The sequence below is a fragment of the Xenopus tropicalis genome, chromosome 2 (genome assembly GCF_000004195.4).
Source record: "Xenopus tropicalis strain Nigerian chromosome 2, UCB_Xtro_10.0, whole genome shotgun sequence".
Taxonomy (NCBI): domain Eukaryota; kingdom Metazoa; phylum Chordata; class Amphibia; order Anura; family Pipidae; genus Xenopus; species Xenopus tropicalis.
The window spans coordinates 138,019,659-138,034,646 of record NC_030678.2 but is presented as its reverse complement, the minus strand read 5'-3'; the positions used below and the strand labels follow the sequence as shown (position 1 = coordinate 138,034,646).

Here is a 14,988-nt window from a genome sequence, read left to right as displayed (position 1 = left end):
TAGGGGTCTGAACAAGATCACCGTAAAGAATCGTTACCCTCTTCCTCTGATCTCTGAATTATTTGACCAGGTTAGGAATGCAAAATTTTTTACCAAACTTGATCTTAGAGGAGCTTATAATCTCATCCGTATCAGAGAGGGGGATGAATGGAAAACTGCCTTTAATACCAGGGACGGCCACTATGAGTACCTTGTTATGCCATTTGGCCTTTGTAACGCACCTGCAGTTTTTCAGGAGTTTGTAAATGATATTTTCCGGGACCTATTAGGATTATTTGTAGTGGTCTACCTAGATGACATTCTAATTTTTTCTTCTAACCTGTCTGATCATCGTAATCATGTCCGGGAAGTATTGTTGAGGCTAAGAGGGAATAATCTCTATGCAAAACTTGAAAAATGTATTTTTGAGGTTCCTTCTGTTCAATTCCTAGGTTTTGTCATATCCGATGAGGGGTTGGCAATGGATTCTGTGAAGGTTAAGGCCATTCTTGAATGGGCTCAGCCTTTGTCCTTGCGTGCACTTCAGAGGTTTCTGGGGTTTGCAAATTATTATCGTCAATTTATTAAGAACTTATGTGGCCCCCCTCACTGATTTAACCAAGAAGGGTGCAGATCCGAGTTTATGGTCCTCCAAGGCAGTTCATGCATTCGAATTTCTTAAGAAGGAATTCGTATCTGCCCCTATCCTTCGCCATCCTGATACTTCCTTACCTTTCATTGTTGAAGTAGACGCCTCGGAGGTGGGAGCAGGGGCAGTCCTTTCTCAAAGGCACCCGACGACCAACAAAATACACCCCTGTGCCTTCTTTTCCAAGAAATTTTCACCTGCAGAGGTGAATTATGACATTGGGAACAGGGAGTTGTTGGCCGTCAAATGGGCCTTTGAGGAATGGCGGCACCTTCTTGAAGGTGCAAAGTATCCCGTGATGGTCTTTACAGACCATAAAAATTTGCTATACATAGTCTGCTAAACGCCTTAATCCTAGGCAAGCCAGATGGGCTCTATTCTTTTCTAGATTTAATTTTTCCCTTACATATAGACCAGGATCCAAAAATATTAAAGCGGGTGCTCTTTCTAGGAGTTTTGAATCTATCCCTTCGGACTCCAGAGAGTGTTCTCCCATAATTCCTAAAGACCTAATTGTGGCAACTTTAGAGTCCGACCTCTCTTCCTTACTGACCCCTTTTCAATCTTCAGCTCCTGTTGATACTCCTTCTAATAGATGGTTTGTACCTGAAGAGTTTAGGGAGCAAGTATTGAAGGAGGTACACGATTCCAAAATGGCAGGTCATCCAGGTATTGCTAAGACCATTGCTTTGCTGTCTCGTCATGTTTGGTGGCCTTCATTCAAATTAGATACTAAAAACTTTGTTAATTCTTGTCCGATTTGTCAAAGGTCTAAATCCTCTCATAATTTATCCCAGGGTCTGCTAAATCCATTACCCATTCCTGTAGAACCGTGGACCCACATTTCCATGGATTTTATTGTTGATTTGCCCCCGTCTCAAGGGAAAACTGTGATTTGGGTGGTAGTAGACAGGTTTAGTAAGATGAGCCATTTCATTTCCCTCCCACACCTCCCTTCCGCTAAAACCTTGGCTGATCTGTTCATTTCTCACATTTTTACATGGCTTTCCAGTAAATATTGTTTCTGATAGGGGGGTTCAATTTGTTTCTAAATTCTGGCGTGCTTTCTGTTCCTTAGTTGGTACTGAATTGTCCTTTTCTTCTGCTTACCATTCCCAGACTAATGGTCAAACCGAGAGGGTGAACCAATCCCTTGAGCAATAACTGAGGTGTTATGTCTCAGATAACCAGTCCACGTGGTCCGAACTCTTGCCTTGGGCAGAGTTCGCATACAATAATGCTACTCATTCTTCCTCTGGGGAATCTCCTTTTTTCATAGTTTATGGATTGCATCCCAAAGCCTTTTCCTTTTCAGGTTCTGCTTCTTCGGTACCATCTGCTAATTCTTCTGTGAAACTGTTTTCTGACATTTGGTCCCGGGTTCACGACTCTCTATCAGCGGCTTCCTCTGCTCAGAAAAAGGCTGCTGATAGATCCCGTAGGGAGGCACCTCTGTACAAGGTGGGGGACTTAGTGTGGTTGTCTACCAAGAATATCAAGCTGAAAGTTCCCTCTCCCAAACTTGGTCCCAGGTTCATTGGTCCGTATCCCATCATTTCCATAATTAATCCTTCATCAGTTCGTTTAAGGTTACCTGCTAATTTCAAGATTTCCAACTCTTTTCATGTTTCCCTGTTAAAGCCTGCTGCTGTTGTTCGACATTTGTCTGTTCCTCCCCCGGTACTGGTAGAGGGGCAGCCGGAATATGAGATCCAGGAGTTCCTCGACTCCCGCATTGTGCGGGGTAAGCTGCAGTATTTAACCAGGTGGAGGGGCTTTGGCCCTGAGGAGAACTCCTGGGTCTCAGTTGAGGACATTAAGGCTGACCGCCTCAGAAGGCAGTTCCATTTAAAGTTTCCTGGGAAACCTGGGGGTCTGGTGGCCCCCCCTAGAAAGGGGGGTAATGTAATAAAATTACCTTCGGTGCGGCGGGGACGCCTGCCGCGCCTCTAGCTGGCTCCTTCCTAATGCGGGCGCGCGCCGCGCACGTCGGCTATTTAAAGGCGCAGGCACGCTGGCGCGTGACGTCAGCGCGCAATGGCGCCAAATTTGAAAAATTAAAGGGGTATTTAAAGGGGTTTTCTGGAATGCTTATTTGCCCATGATAGGTTTATTTCTGGTGCCTATATCTGTGCTTTAAGCTCCTACTTATTTCTGATTCCTGTTTTGACCCGTGCCTGTTTTTGACTACTGATTCTGCTTAATCCTTCTGACTGATTACCCGGTGTGACCCTTGCCTGCCTGACGTTCCTCGCTATCAGCCTGCCTCGACCCGGTCTGTCTGACTTCGTATCTGCTAACTCCAGTCTGTACCGTGACCGTTGGCCTTAAGACTTTTTATACTGTCGTGCCCCATTGCTGGCCAGAACTCCTGCCCTGCACCTCTCGTTTAAGTCCAGGTGGCATCTGAGTAGCTGAGGGCTCCTCCCGAAGCCAAAGGCGGTCACACTACTGGCGAAGCACGAGCATAGACCAGGGTGCTTAGCGTTTGTTCTGGCATTGGGTGCCGACCGTGACAGACCCTTGGTGCTGGCTGTGTTTTATTTTATATTATATATATGATACAAACAATAACAACATTGATTTCTGAATACTTGTAAAAAAAAAAACTTTTAAAACCATGGCCAGAACCAACTTCAGATGCATTTAAACCAATTGTTATTATTCTTAATGGGTATTGATGCCCATATAAATATAAAAAGAAATGGTCACTCTTAATAAAGGAACACAGCATCATGAAGTCAGTTCTGTATATATATATATATATATATATATATATATATATATACACACACATCATGACCCTTTTAAACATTGTGTAGTGTAAATTAAGATGCATTTTTAAATACACAATGCAAGTCAAGTACTGTATTCTGTTTTTCACGTTTACCTGCTGCTCCCAACGCCTCGGTAAGCTTGGGGTCCTTCCAGCTCCTGTGTTTCTTGGTGAAGCTGCGTCAAAAGGAAGCGGCACCAGCTCTGGATTAGACGGCCTAGATTAATCTTTCCTGTCGCTTCATCTGAGTCAGCCAGAATAAGCCCTAGTGCTGCTGCTTCTGGAATCGTTCGGAAGGCTCGCAAAAAATTACTAGCCTACAAAGTAAAAGAGCAATCCTTCCTCAAACAACATGTATTACCAAAAATGTCTTATTCTCTTACAATCTTTTGAAATAAAAGAATGTTAACATACTTTAGACAAAAGAGAAGATTTCAATAAACTGGTAGGCTACACTGCTTCTGCGTGTAAAAAAAATCATGTTTAGAAATACTGGCTAAAAGACAGACAGCACAAAAAAAAAACCCATTCAGCTACTCAGGGTGCCCAAATGTATTGCTGTCTCTAACTGGGTCTGTATATCATTACATATGTATGAAAAATAGTCACAGTGGCCAGTGTATACAGCAAGGCCACAAGTAAAAAAGCTGATAATGATCATATCAAATGTGGCTCTGTAGCATTATTAGCTCATACCACAAGTTATTTATTATTTACCATTTAATCTTACAAGTGTAATTTACATACTTTAATTAGTGAAATGGATACACAAATTACACTGCCAATTTGAATAAGCTCTGCCTGAAGTTTATGCCATTAAGCATAATATTACCTGGCAAGGGTCTCCCCGTGACAGATCCAGCATGTGGAACAAAAAGCCTAATTCGCAGCTCAAGCAAAACTCTTTTTGACACAGGTGGTTCTGTACCAGGCATCGCACTGCTTCCAGCAAATACATCACCTGGTGGATTAAGGAGATCGACAGGACAAGGCAATAATTAAAATGTAAATTACCAAAGTCACACACTCCCCAGCATTTGGCATATTATATTTTTACTCTTAGAAAAAAAGATCCCTTATACCACTGAATGCTGCCCACCACACATTACTCACCTAAAATCAACTTTTCAATCTAACAGAGCCCATGGAATTAAATTATATTAGCCTGACAGGCCACAATCAGTGAATGCCAATCACACATAATTACAGACATTTAAAACCTGCCTTTGATCTAAATCAGCCAACAAGTTCCACCCACACATTTTCAGCCTGTTCCTTCTCTTACCTGGATCATGCAGTTGCAGTAGGCGTTGGGAATATGAGGTTCCAAGCCAGCGAACAAGGTTTTGTTGTAGTGTTTGAAGTCAAAATCTTCCAGTCCTAGTTTTGAATACTTAATTGTGACCTGAAAAACAAAACACCAACTCGGATCTTACAAACAGCTTACAAACTTTGCATTCCTCCTAATACATCCCAATAGGATGCATATGCAAGAGCAAAGCCTCCTTTTTTGTTTCTAAAACACATAAATAAGATAAAAGTATGTGGTTTTGTGTGCACATTTGTAGTTTATATATAGATGCAAACATTACAATGACAACAACACTAAGTCCCAAACTATATTTACAGTAAAGTAGTAGTGCAAAAGGGGTTCAGTCTTTATGCTGCCAAACTGCACAACCCAAGCCCTCACAGTAGGAATACAGAGCCTAGGAGAATGTGCAGAGAGGCAAACCTAGCACGCATGCACTGCTTAAAGTTGTTGTTACCATTTTATCTCTTACTATAGGACTAACATATGAAGCACTTAGCCTAACAAGCAAGCTTAGATGAACATTCAAAGTATTTACAGTAGATGGTCTACCTTTCTTAACTAACTAAATATGAGACACTAATCTTTTGTCAATGGTGTGGTTCTTATATTAAATCTGGCCAAGACAATTACTATTGGTTACAAACAAATGCAAAGATTTACTGAACCTTGCGATACTTTTTGGCCACCATGTAGAGATGTGGCTCCTCCTCTCGTCCAATAGGTGATTCTGGAACTTGGTTAAAGATGTCAGACTCACTTTCCAGCTGATATGGTACCTTTAAGAATGTAGTTTAAACAAGATAAACAACATATGTTACAGTAAACATACAGCATTTTAAACAAAAAAAAACCTTAATCATGTAGTCAATTACAAATAATATATGAGCCCTGATTTAAAATTCCTATAAATCCTTTCTGGACCTGATCTATTTTACAAAAATCAATCAATGAAAATGTCCTACAAGTTTTTTCCCCATAAACCCTGAAGAATGCAGGTAGCCGATCACAGTTTTGCCTCCAAATTGCAGTCCGCTGTCACTTTTCTCTAACAACGCCCCCCCCAACTAGACTGGCTTGCTTCCTACAGAGCAAAGTGATCTGTGTCACCGGCTCTCTTGAACAGCCTGGGAAAGCAGCCAGACAAAAGTGTATTGACTGCTTTGTGCTAAAAATTAAAAAAAACTGATTCATAAATTTAGGATCAGTGCCTACTTTTCTAAATGCCTTCCATTGAAAGAAATTTGAAGAAACAGTGTGATGTGTTTAGCAATGTTATATTTAATAAATAATACACATTTAAAGGACATGTCAACAACAAAATAAGTTTTTGCCTAATAAAAGAAACCATAATTCTAAGCAACTTTCCAATATTTGTAAATGTAATTGGTATTAAAAGCATTTGCTGAACTCCTGGTTGTTTCTTTTTAAACAATGCAAAGGTCAGTCTCCCCCAGCAAGACAGGTCTGTCACTCTGTTGCTGTGTTACATTATTTAATAGAAAAAGGACAGACCAACACTGCTTTTAATAGCAGTTATACATACACAAATAACTAAAAAACCATTAAACATTTGTAATGAATGTATATTGCAAAGTTGCTTGGAATGTTGTTTTATTGTATTAGGCAAAAATATATTATGAAATACTAATGGTAATAAGAAACTAAGATGCAAAAGGTCAAACCTGAGCAGTCCATGAAATCACAAGGTAATGCCAAATTCTGGCTAGTGTAAAACTGTCCATGCAAGAAGTCTAACTACCCTAAACTAAACAAGGTTAAATGATGACTGGTTGTTATAGGTTATTGCAATACCATAAATGTACACCTCTGTTAGTATACAATGACTACTGTAATGTAGTTATAACCCTAAAGCCCTCTTAAAGATTTTGTGCCACTAAACTGGATGTACTGTAGAAAGGTCTGCCCTACAAAGTCAATGTACCAAAGACATTTCACTTCAGTTCTGCCAAAACAATGGTGGTGTATGCAAGCAATACAGCACCACCCAAACCCTTGCTTTCAGAATGAGCCTTGACTGCTCTACTAACTTAGCCACAGCTCTCATTCTGCCCCTGCATAACACACAAATAAGACCAACCTGGTTCCGAAGTTTTGTCCTAGGGTTGGGAGAATATCCAATAAACCCAACTTGCTTCATGTTGCGCAGTATCTCAGAATCCACCGGAGGAGCCCGTCTATTAAGGAGAAAAAAAACATAAAAAGCAGAAGTGGAGGACAGGTATTATAATAATAAATATAAAAACAACTAAAGGAGACTGAGTGCTGGCTGGAAAATGCATTGTACAGAGCACTGCTGTTTGTTCTACAGAGATATAAGATCATCAGGCATTTATAGCAAGGCTAAAGTGTTGAGTGAAGAATTTGACAAAGAGCTTTATAAAGCAGAGGCAAAAGAGTTCTATAAGGTAGAGACATTTTTGATGTGAAACAAATAGTGTTAGCCTGGCAATAGGTATCTGTAGGTTACCGAGGGGCAGGTGTGGAGTTAACAGCTGGCCAATCTGACAAGATTGTCTCATTGGTCAGAGGCATAGGAATAAGTGAGAGCGGCATAAGATCCTGAATCCAATCCAGGTGCGGCAAGTTGTCCACCATGCACGGCAGTGCAAATTCTGTGTCACGAGAGTAGGTGTTAAACGTTGCATCAGGAGTGTCTGCCCAAAGGTGGGTGCAGCCACCAGAGTCCCCAAAAGCCAGAACTTGCTTGCTAGATGACACATCAAAGGACATAATAGCTTGGCTCACAGTGCTAACATGGAATATGTCTGCAGGGCTTGCAAGGCCAGTGGGTTCGCAGAACTGGCACTGACCTGTTGACAATGGGGGAAAAAGACAAATGAATGGTATTGCTTATATCAACAACCCTGTTGTAAGGTTAAATTAGCTGTTCTTCAAATAAGGTTCACACATTATTTCTAAAGACATAAGCAATGGTGATCAGAGAACAGGTCTGCTCTGCATCCTTGTTTCACAATCAGGATAGTGAGGAAGGAGAAGTTTATTATACAGATATCTGTTCTTTTAATAAATAAAGCCTCATTATTATTATTACAATTTATCATTTACCTTTCTGTTTTAAGACTTCCCAGCACTAAGTTACTTAAAGACACTACAAAAAGCCTTAAATGCTGGTAACAAAGGATAATATTGCCCTGAAATAGACATTAAGAATGCAAGTAGGCCCAAATACACAAAAGCCACAATAATACACAAAAGCCATAATAATGAAAAAAGAAAAACACACACAAAGGACTTACCGCGCTGAGAGATGATAGCTAGGCGTGAAGTATAGGTTGGGATGAAACGCAGGAAAAGAGGATCCACGTGAACTTGTAGGGGTGTGATGGCTCGCATCATACGCAGGTCATACACTTTCAGGAAACGGTCACAGGCTAGGACATTCATGCGACTAGAGAAGCCACATGTCACTACAAGGTTTCCATGAATGTCAAAATCAGACAGGCTGCCTGAGTAGGCATCAAATTCATGCTCAGTTTTAAATGTACGCAGATCTCGAAGAGATAACTGGAAGGTAGAAGACAAATCACAAAATAAATTTAGAAAATAATTTACAAAATTGCATATATTGACATATATGCAGGGAGGTCAGATATACATACATTTCATTTCTACATGTATGCCGTCTTTTTATGGAGTTGACCTTTTTACCCTGCTGCCCTGTGCTGATCCAAAAATGAGCACCAGGGTGGAGCATTTTAGAAATGGGCTAAGGTCCTGGGAGTACCTGCAGGGCATAGGAAATTAGTAGGATAGCCCAATTCCCTACTATAGTGCTAAATGTAATTTTTAATTACACTGCATGTTCAGGGCCAGAAAATAATAAAATCTGGTGCTATGATATTGTGCAGCTCTTGCGCAGTTTGGGCCTTGAAGAGTCACATCTGGTCCACTGACCTCAGGCTGGACAGCTCTTAACTACATGAAAAATCACCCTAAGGCAGCGTTTCTTAAAGGAACAGTAATACCAAAAAATGAAAGTGTATAAAAGTAACTAAAATATAATGTGCTGCTGCCCTGCACTGGTAAAAGTTGTGTGTTTACTTCAGAAAGACTACTATAATTTATATAAATAAGCTGCTATGTAGCCATGGAGGCAGCCATTCTAAGGAGAAAAGGCACAGGCACATAGCAGATAACAGATAAAACACTATTGTATTCTACAGAACTTATCTGTTATTTGCTATGTAACCTGTGCCTTTTCTCCTTTTTTCCAGCCTGAATGGCTGCCCCCATGGCTACACAGCAGCTTATTATATAACTTATAGTAGTGTTACTGTAGCAAATACACCAGTTTTACCAGTGCAGGGCAACAGTGCATTATATTTTTATTACTTTAAAGCTCTTTCATTTTTTTGGTGTTACTGTTCCTTTAACCTTTTTGGGACCCAAACTAGTCTAGGGAATCTGCTTGCAACTGAAAAAATTGTTCAGGTTAGCTTTCTACACTACAATATTTTAGGCAATGCCAAGACCCAAATTATAATAGTGGATTAGATTAAGAAAGAGATTCTATAAGTTATATCCCACCGATAGTTCCTGAATCAATATATGAACAAATAACATATTTCAGTGAAATAAACAAAACATTTATTGGCTCAAAATTAAACAAACAATTCAAAATTAAGCAGTAAACATACTATACCAAACAATGGATAGGTTCATCCCAGTGCCTCACGGTACCCACTCTCCTAACACGTTTCGCACCACTGGGTGCTTCATCAGAGGAGGAGGATGAAGCACCCAATGGTGCGAAATGCATTAGGAGAGTGGGGAAAACAACCTAAACAGCAATATCTGTCACTGCCCTAAATGCATAGGGCTTTACAGTGTAAACAACCCTAAAGAATGGAATCCATGGAACAGTAAGAAAACAAGCAATATCACAAAAGCAAAAAAAATTGGGACTTAGAGACTTAATATAGATATCCCTCCTTGCAGTAGGACTCTGAAAACCAGGAAGAAGCATAGAGAACTTCAAACACAAGGTCACATCCAATGATGCCAGTTTGCCAGTGTTGATGTGGGGGCCTTGCCCTGAACCGTCAGCTAAAATAGCTGCAGGTATGGGAACCATTATCTTAAAACCTGTTATCCAGAAATCTCCCACAGACTTTTAATTTAGCTCCTGCCTCTGTAATAATAAAACAGTACCTAGTACTTGATCCTAACTAAGATATAATGACTCCCTATTGGTGACAAAAGAATCCTATTGGGTTTATTTAATGTTAAACTTATTTTTTGTTGACTTGTATGGAGTAGTATGGAGCATTCTGGAAAACAGGTCCCATACCTGTACACAAATGCTTTCAGATGCCTGTGGTTGATGACAGTAAACAGGGAGATTTAATTTTAAGCAATATAATTAGAGCTGTAATATTTCATCCCTATGTGAAATGTAAAACTCTAGCATGCAGAAAATAATATACATATTAACACAATACCAGTGTGAGTGGCTGGGTGGATCAGGAATGTGGCAAAAAAACATTATGAGAGAGATATGATACCTTTCCTGATGTGTGCCCACAGAAAAAGAAACGATTGGACTGCCGCATGATGGTGATCCCAGGGATCTCAACTGTGTACTAGGCAACCAGAAAAGAATGGAGTTTCAACAAAGTGACATTAAAAATGAAAAACTCAAAGAATTCATTAGCTTTTCAAAAGCTGTGGTAAGGATATAATATTTAGTAATGAATAGAATGAAAAAATTAGGAAAAAACAAAAAAGTTATAAAATGCCATTTCTCGCTTACCTTTTGCGTCTCTTGTACTGTATTTAGGTCCATCTGAATAATATGGTTCTGCATTCCTCCCAAAAGCAAAGTGCTGTTGTCTGTAAGCAGGAGACTGTGATTGTCGATGTTTTCATCCATCCTGCAGGTAATTACCAAACCCTCTTATAATGCTTGTGAAATAAATTATACGAAATAGCGATGTTGATACATACAGTACCTTTTAGGGCAGGGGTCGGGAACCTTTTTGGCTGAGAGAGCCATAAACACCACATATTTTAAAATGTAATTCCGTGAGAGCCATACAATATGTTTGGCTGCGGATGCTGCGGGGCAAGGTAGGGTGTGTCCCAAGGATGCCGGATGCGATGTGGAGACATGTTCTAAAGCTTAGAACACTTCTTCTATCCGCTGAGCGCAGGCCACGCCCCCCCATTATTTTTTTTGTTCAAAATTTAGCAGCAAGCCAGATGCAGCCATCAAAAGAGCCACATCTGGCTCCCGAGCCATAGGTTCCCTACCCCTGTTTTAGGGTATCAAAAGGAGAACACCACAGAGCAAGTACTAGTTTATAGGTAGAACATGTGTTTGTCAATATATGCCCTCACAGCCAAACTGTACATAAGCTAAATAATATAGATCAATATAACTAGATCAAACATATAAAATATAATGTAAATCTTTAGAAGGGCCAGGTGCAGAGTATGAACCCCCCTCCCTCCTGTCCCATCATCACTACATATCATCCCTATGCTATAACGTGTTCCCCTCCCCCTCCTGCACTTGTTTGTATCCATCTACTTCCTAACTGGGAGCTGGCGTGGAGTGGGGATTTACATGAAAAATGGAGGATGCAGGTCTACTTCCTCTATTATTACTCCACTGGATACACACACAGAGTCCACCAACTTTCCATGCCAGTGATGGCTGAAGCCCCACAATAGCTGTTCTTTAAAAACTCATTTCTAAAAGAAGAATTACTAATGGGTCATGCAACAGAGAAAATTGTGAGCTCAGCAGTATGCATCAGAAAAGAAAAAATGGGGAGGAACATTTTGATGACATGGATATGTGGATTTGGTTAAAGTTATATAAATTAATAAAGGTAACTAAGTAATATTTAAAAAAGTAGGTGTCCATTTACAAACTTACAGATAGTCAAAGATTATAAGCCCCCCACGGGTCATGCATTTCAGATTATTTTTCGTGAGGAACATCACCCCATTCTCCAGACTCTGGATCTGACGGATGTCATTACTGCCGTGTACTTGGAAAGAGGAATACCGTTCAAGGTCATGCCCAAAGAAGGAAGTGGCATGGCCCTACAGAAAAGAGATACAAAACATGGAGTTATGGTGAGGCATCATGCTAAAATGGGCTTTCTGCATATGTAGGCGGAGGCTTAAATGAAAACCTTGCATATCACCCTCTGCCCGCCTGGGGGGCTCTGCTAACAGCCCACTTGCAAATTATTGTGTCAGTGATCTGACATGAACCAAAAGAGGTCATGCACTAATTTTTATAGGCTACAGAAATATCTTTATATTTTGAAGCAAAGGTGTTCACTTATAATGCATATGGGTTTCCTGGTGCAAAAATATTTTGAGGTAAGGTGTGTAGGCTGGGAACAGAAAAGTAGAAATGCCCATGCTGATAAAGGCGTGATCAGTGGTGTGCGTGATCTAAGTCCATATTTATGAAAATTAGATATTGGCTAGACTACAGAAATTAAATTAGACTGTAAGCATACAATCATTAGTAAAAGGGAGAGGCCCAAAACTACAGATACACATATATATTTACAGAGTGTTTCAATGGATCTTGTATGAAGAGGACATAGATGCCAGTTCAGTATGTACAGCAAGGCTGTTAATCTGTAGACAGACTGCATAAATAGTGAAATAAACCCAATATCTTGATATTAGGAAGTGATAAGTATAAGGCAGAGCTATCAACCCCTCCTATTTCTTCGGGAGTTATCCATTTTTAAAGGCTCTCCCCATTCTCCCATCCCCCGATTTTTCTGAAGTCTGACTGTGACATCACTTCTGGGTATCAGGGAAATTTTGCCAGTTGACAGCTCTGATAAGGCTGTATTTTACATTACTATTATACTAAGAGATAATACAAAAAGGAAAACATAATACAAATGTGCAAGAGAAAAATAAATCCTTACCCCATGATTTCCAACCCATAACATCTCTTCATGAAGATCAAAGTGTACAGCAGAAACTGGTACTCCAACCTCAGACACCGCTGTCTGCAGCTCAGAGTACATTCCTTCCATCATGCTCACAGGATCCGCTACAGGGAGCCCTTCCAGTGCTTCATGATCCAGTTCCACTGTCTGCAAAAGGCTGGGGTTCAAGTGGGCATCAAGGACTGGGTCCAAAGGAGGATGCAGGCTTGGGGCATACTCTGCCAAAGCAGGGTCTAAGCCATCAAAATTCATGATGATTGTGGAGTAGGGTCCGTGGGCTAATGAAGAGAAAACAGTAACACTTTCTGATATGTAAAGAATTTATCCTTGGTATAAGTCACACACAACTTAAAATAATAGATATAGCAAAAGTCATATAAAAGATCAACTGAAGAAGAGGTGGAGGAGGAGGAGGGCCACTGCATGCTTATTATGGTTGTGAGTTTTACTATTCAGAGGTCTGAATATACAATCAATTGTATATTTGCCTCTCTCTTTCCAAATCACATCAGTAACAAGTCATATTTCGGTATCCTTGATAAACATCACATTCTGTATCCCACACTCTGTATATCTGTATGAGTGGACATTACTCAGTACGTAACAGTATCCTTTTGTTTCTACGAATGCAAACTCTGCATATTGGTATTGTAGTGCCTGTGTGTAACATCTCAGTGCAAAGAGCCATACATATACAAATAATAATCGCATAGCATACACACCTTCCTTTCTGCCCGCCTAAAGCACACAGCACAACTCTGGCTCTCTCATGCTCTGCTACTCTGCAGCACCAAGATGCAGGCACAGAGCTCTCTATCTGCCATAAAGAAACGAACCCAAACAGGAACAGTGTGCTTACGAGGGAGGAGCCTGCAGAGAAGCGTAAGGAAGGAAGCAGCAGCAGCAGTCATTGGCTAACAAATAATAAAGGCAGGTTGGGATTGCAGAATTAGGGATCGTCTGCAAATTTCATAACTTTTGGGAATGCGCATTAAAAAGTTCTGTACCACAAAGCATCCCAGCCTGAGAAAGTATAAATGCCCGATTTTTAAATAATGAAGCGGCAGGCTTACTGATACAAATATACAGTTGGTATAAACGGAGTACGAATGAGTTGAGAAGGTGTATGTTTCGTATGGTGTCTGGTAAGAAACTAATTTGCAGATAATCCCTAACTTTGCATCTCTCCGTCATGTCCCTATTCCTCCAATCAGTGACGCCCCTCCTACCCGTTTTGCGTTTTAACTTCCTGGTTGCCCTCTAAATATGTTTTGTCTTTTTCACAGCGTTAAAGTTGGATTTTTATTCAGTCGGTGAATAAGTAGCTGGTGTTTTAAATAAATAAATGATCTTGGGCCATAGATTTAAAAGTCCACTTTTATTGACAGTGTTGCCATGCTTGAACTGCAACCTGTTCAAGCCTGGGCAGGAAGACTGGCACCAAAGGGGGTAATAGTTTCTTATTCCGTCTGATGAATAAGTAACTAATTATGTAAAGGGTTAGATGACCCTGGCCACTGATTTTTACCTATACATTTGTAGGCAGGGGTGCCTTGCATTCAGGGCTGGAACTAGGGGTAGGCAGAAGAAGCAGCAACGCTTTGCCTACACCAAGGGGCACATTTACTTACTCACGAACGGGCCGAATGCGTCTGATTGCGTTTTTTTCGTAATGATCGGTATTTGGCGATTTTTCGGAAAATTGTTGCGACTTTTTCGTTGCCATTCCGAATGTTGTGCAAAATCTGGCGATTTTTTTCGTAGCGTTACTACTTGTGCGAAGAGTCGCAACTTTTTCGTAGCCTTCGCTCCGAGTACGAAAGATTCGGATTCATTCAAGCTTCAGTATGGTGACTTTTCTTGGGCCGGGTTGGAGCTGCAGAGTGCCATTGAGCCCTATGGGAGACTTTCCTTGGGCCAGGTTGGAGCTGCAGAGTGCCAATGAGCCCTATGGGAGGCTTTCCTTGGGCCGGGTTGGAGCTGCAGAGTGCCATTGAGCCCTATGGGAGACTTTCCTTGGGCCAGGTTGGAGCTGCAGAGTGCCATTGAGCCCTATGGGTGACTTTCCTTGGGCCAGGTTGGAGCTGCAGAGTGCCATTGAGCCCTATTGGAGGCTTTGCTTGGGCCAGGTTGGAGCTGCAGAGTGCCATTGAGCCCTATGGGAGGCTTTCCTTGGGCCAGGTTGGAGCTGCAGAGTGCCATTGAGCCCTATGGGTGACTTTCCTTGGGCCAGGTTGGAGCTGCAGAGTGCCATTGAGCCCTATGGGAGACTTTCCTTGGGCCAGGTTGGAGCTGC

The 14,988-nt window shown here is 41.0% G+C and overlaps 1 protein-coding gene across 1 annotated transcript in view; it reads right to left on the bottom strand.

Moving 5' to 3' along the window:
• Positions 1 to 13,592, bottom strand: part of pan2 (poly(A) specific ribonuclease subunit PAN2) — a 29,475-nt gene extending 15,883 nt beyond the window's left edge. Inside the window, exons 1-12 of the mRNA XM_002934530.5 lie at positions 13,415 to 13,592; positions 12,669 to 12,970; positions 11,645 to 11,814; positions 10,514 to 10,634; positions 10,266 to 10,343; positions 7,998 to 8,265; positions 7,208 to 7,550; positions 6,818 to 6,914; positions 5,385 to 5,495; positions 4,690 to 4,809; positions 4,237 to 4,365; positions 3,519 to 3,721 (exon numbers count right to left, since the gene is read on the bottom strand). Of these exons, the coding sequence (XP_002934576.3) occupies positions 3,519 to 3,721; positions 4,237 to 4,365; positions 4,690 to 4,809; positions 5,385 to 5,495; positions 6,818 to 6,914; positions 7,208 to 7,550; positions 7,998 to 8,265; positions 10,266 to 10,343; positions 10,514 to 10,634; positions 11,645 to 11,814; positions 12,669 to 12,944 (1,916 nt within the window). The 5' untranslated portion in view covers positions 12,945 to 12,970; positions 13,415 to 13,592. The remainder of the gene's footprint in view (positions 1 to 3,518; positions 3,722 to 4,236; positions 4,366 to 4,689; positions 4,810 to 5,384; positions 5,496 to 6,817; positions 6,915 to 7,207; positions 7,551 to 7,997; positions 8,266 to 10,265; positions 10,344 to 10,513; positions 10,635 to 11,644; positions 11,815 to 12,668; positions 12,971 to 13,414) is intronic.
• Between the last annotated feature and the right edge of the window lie 1,396 nt (positions 13,593 to 14,988).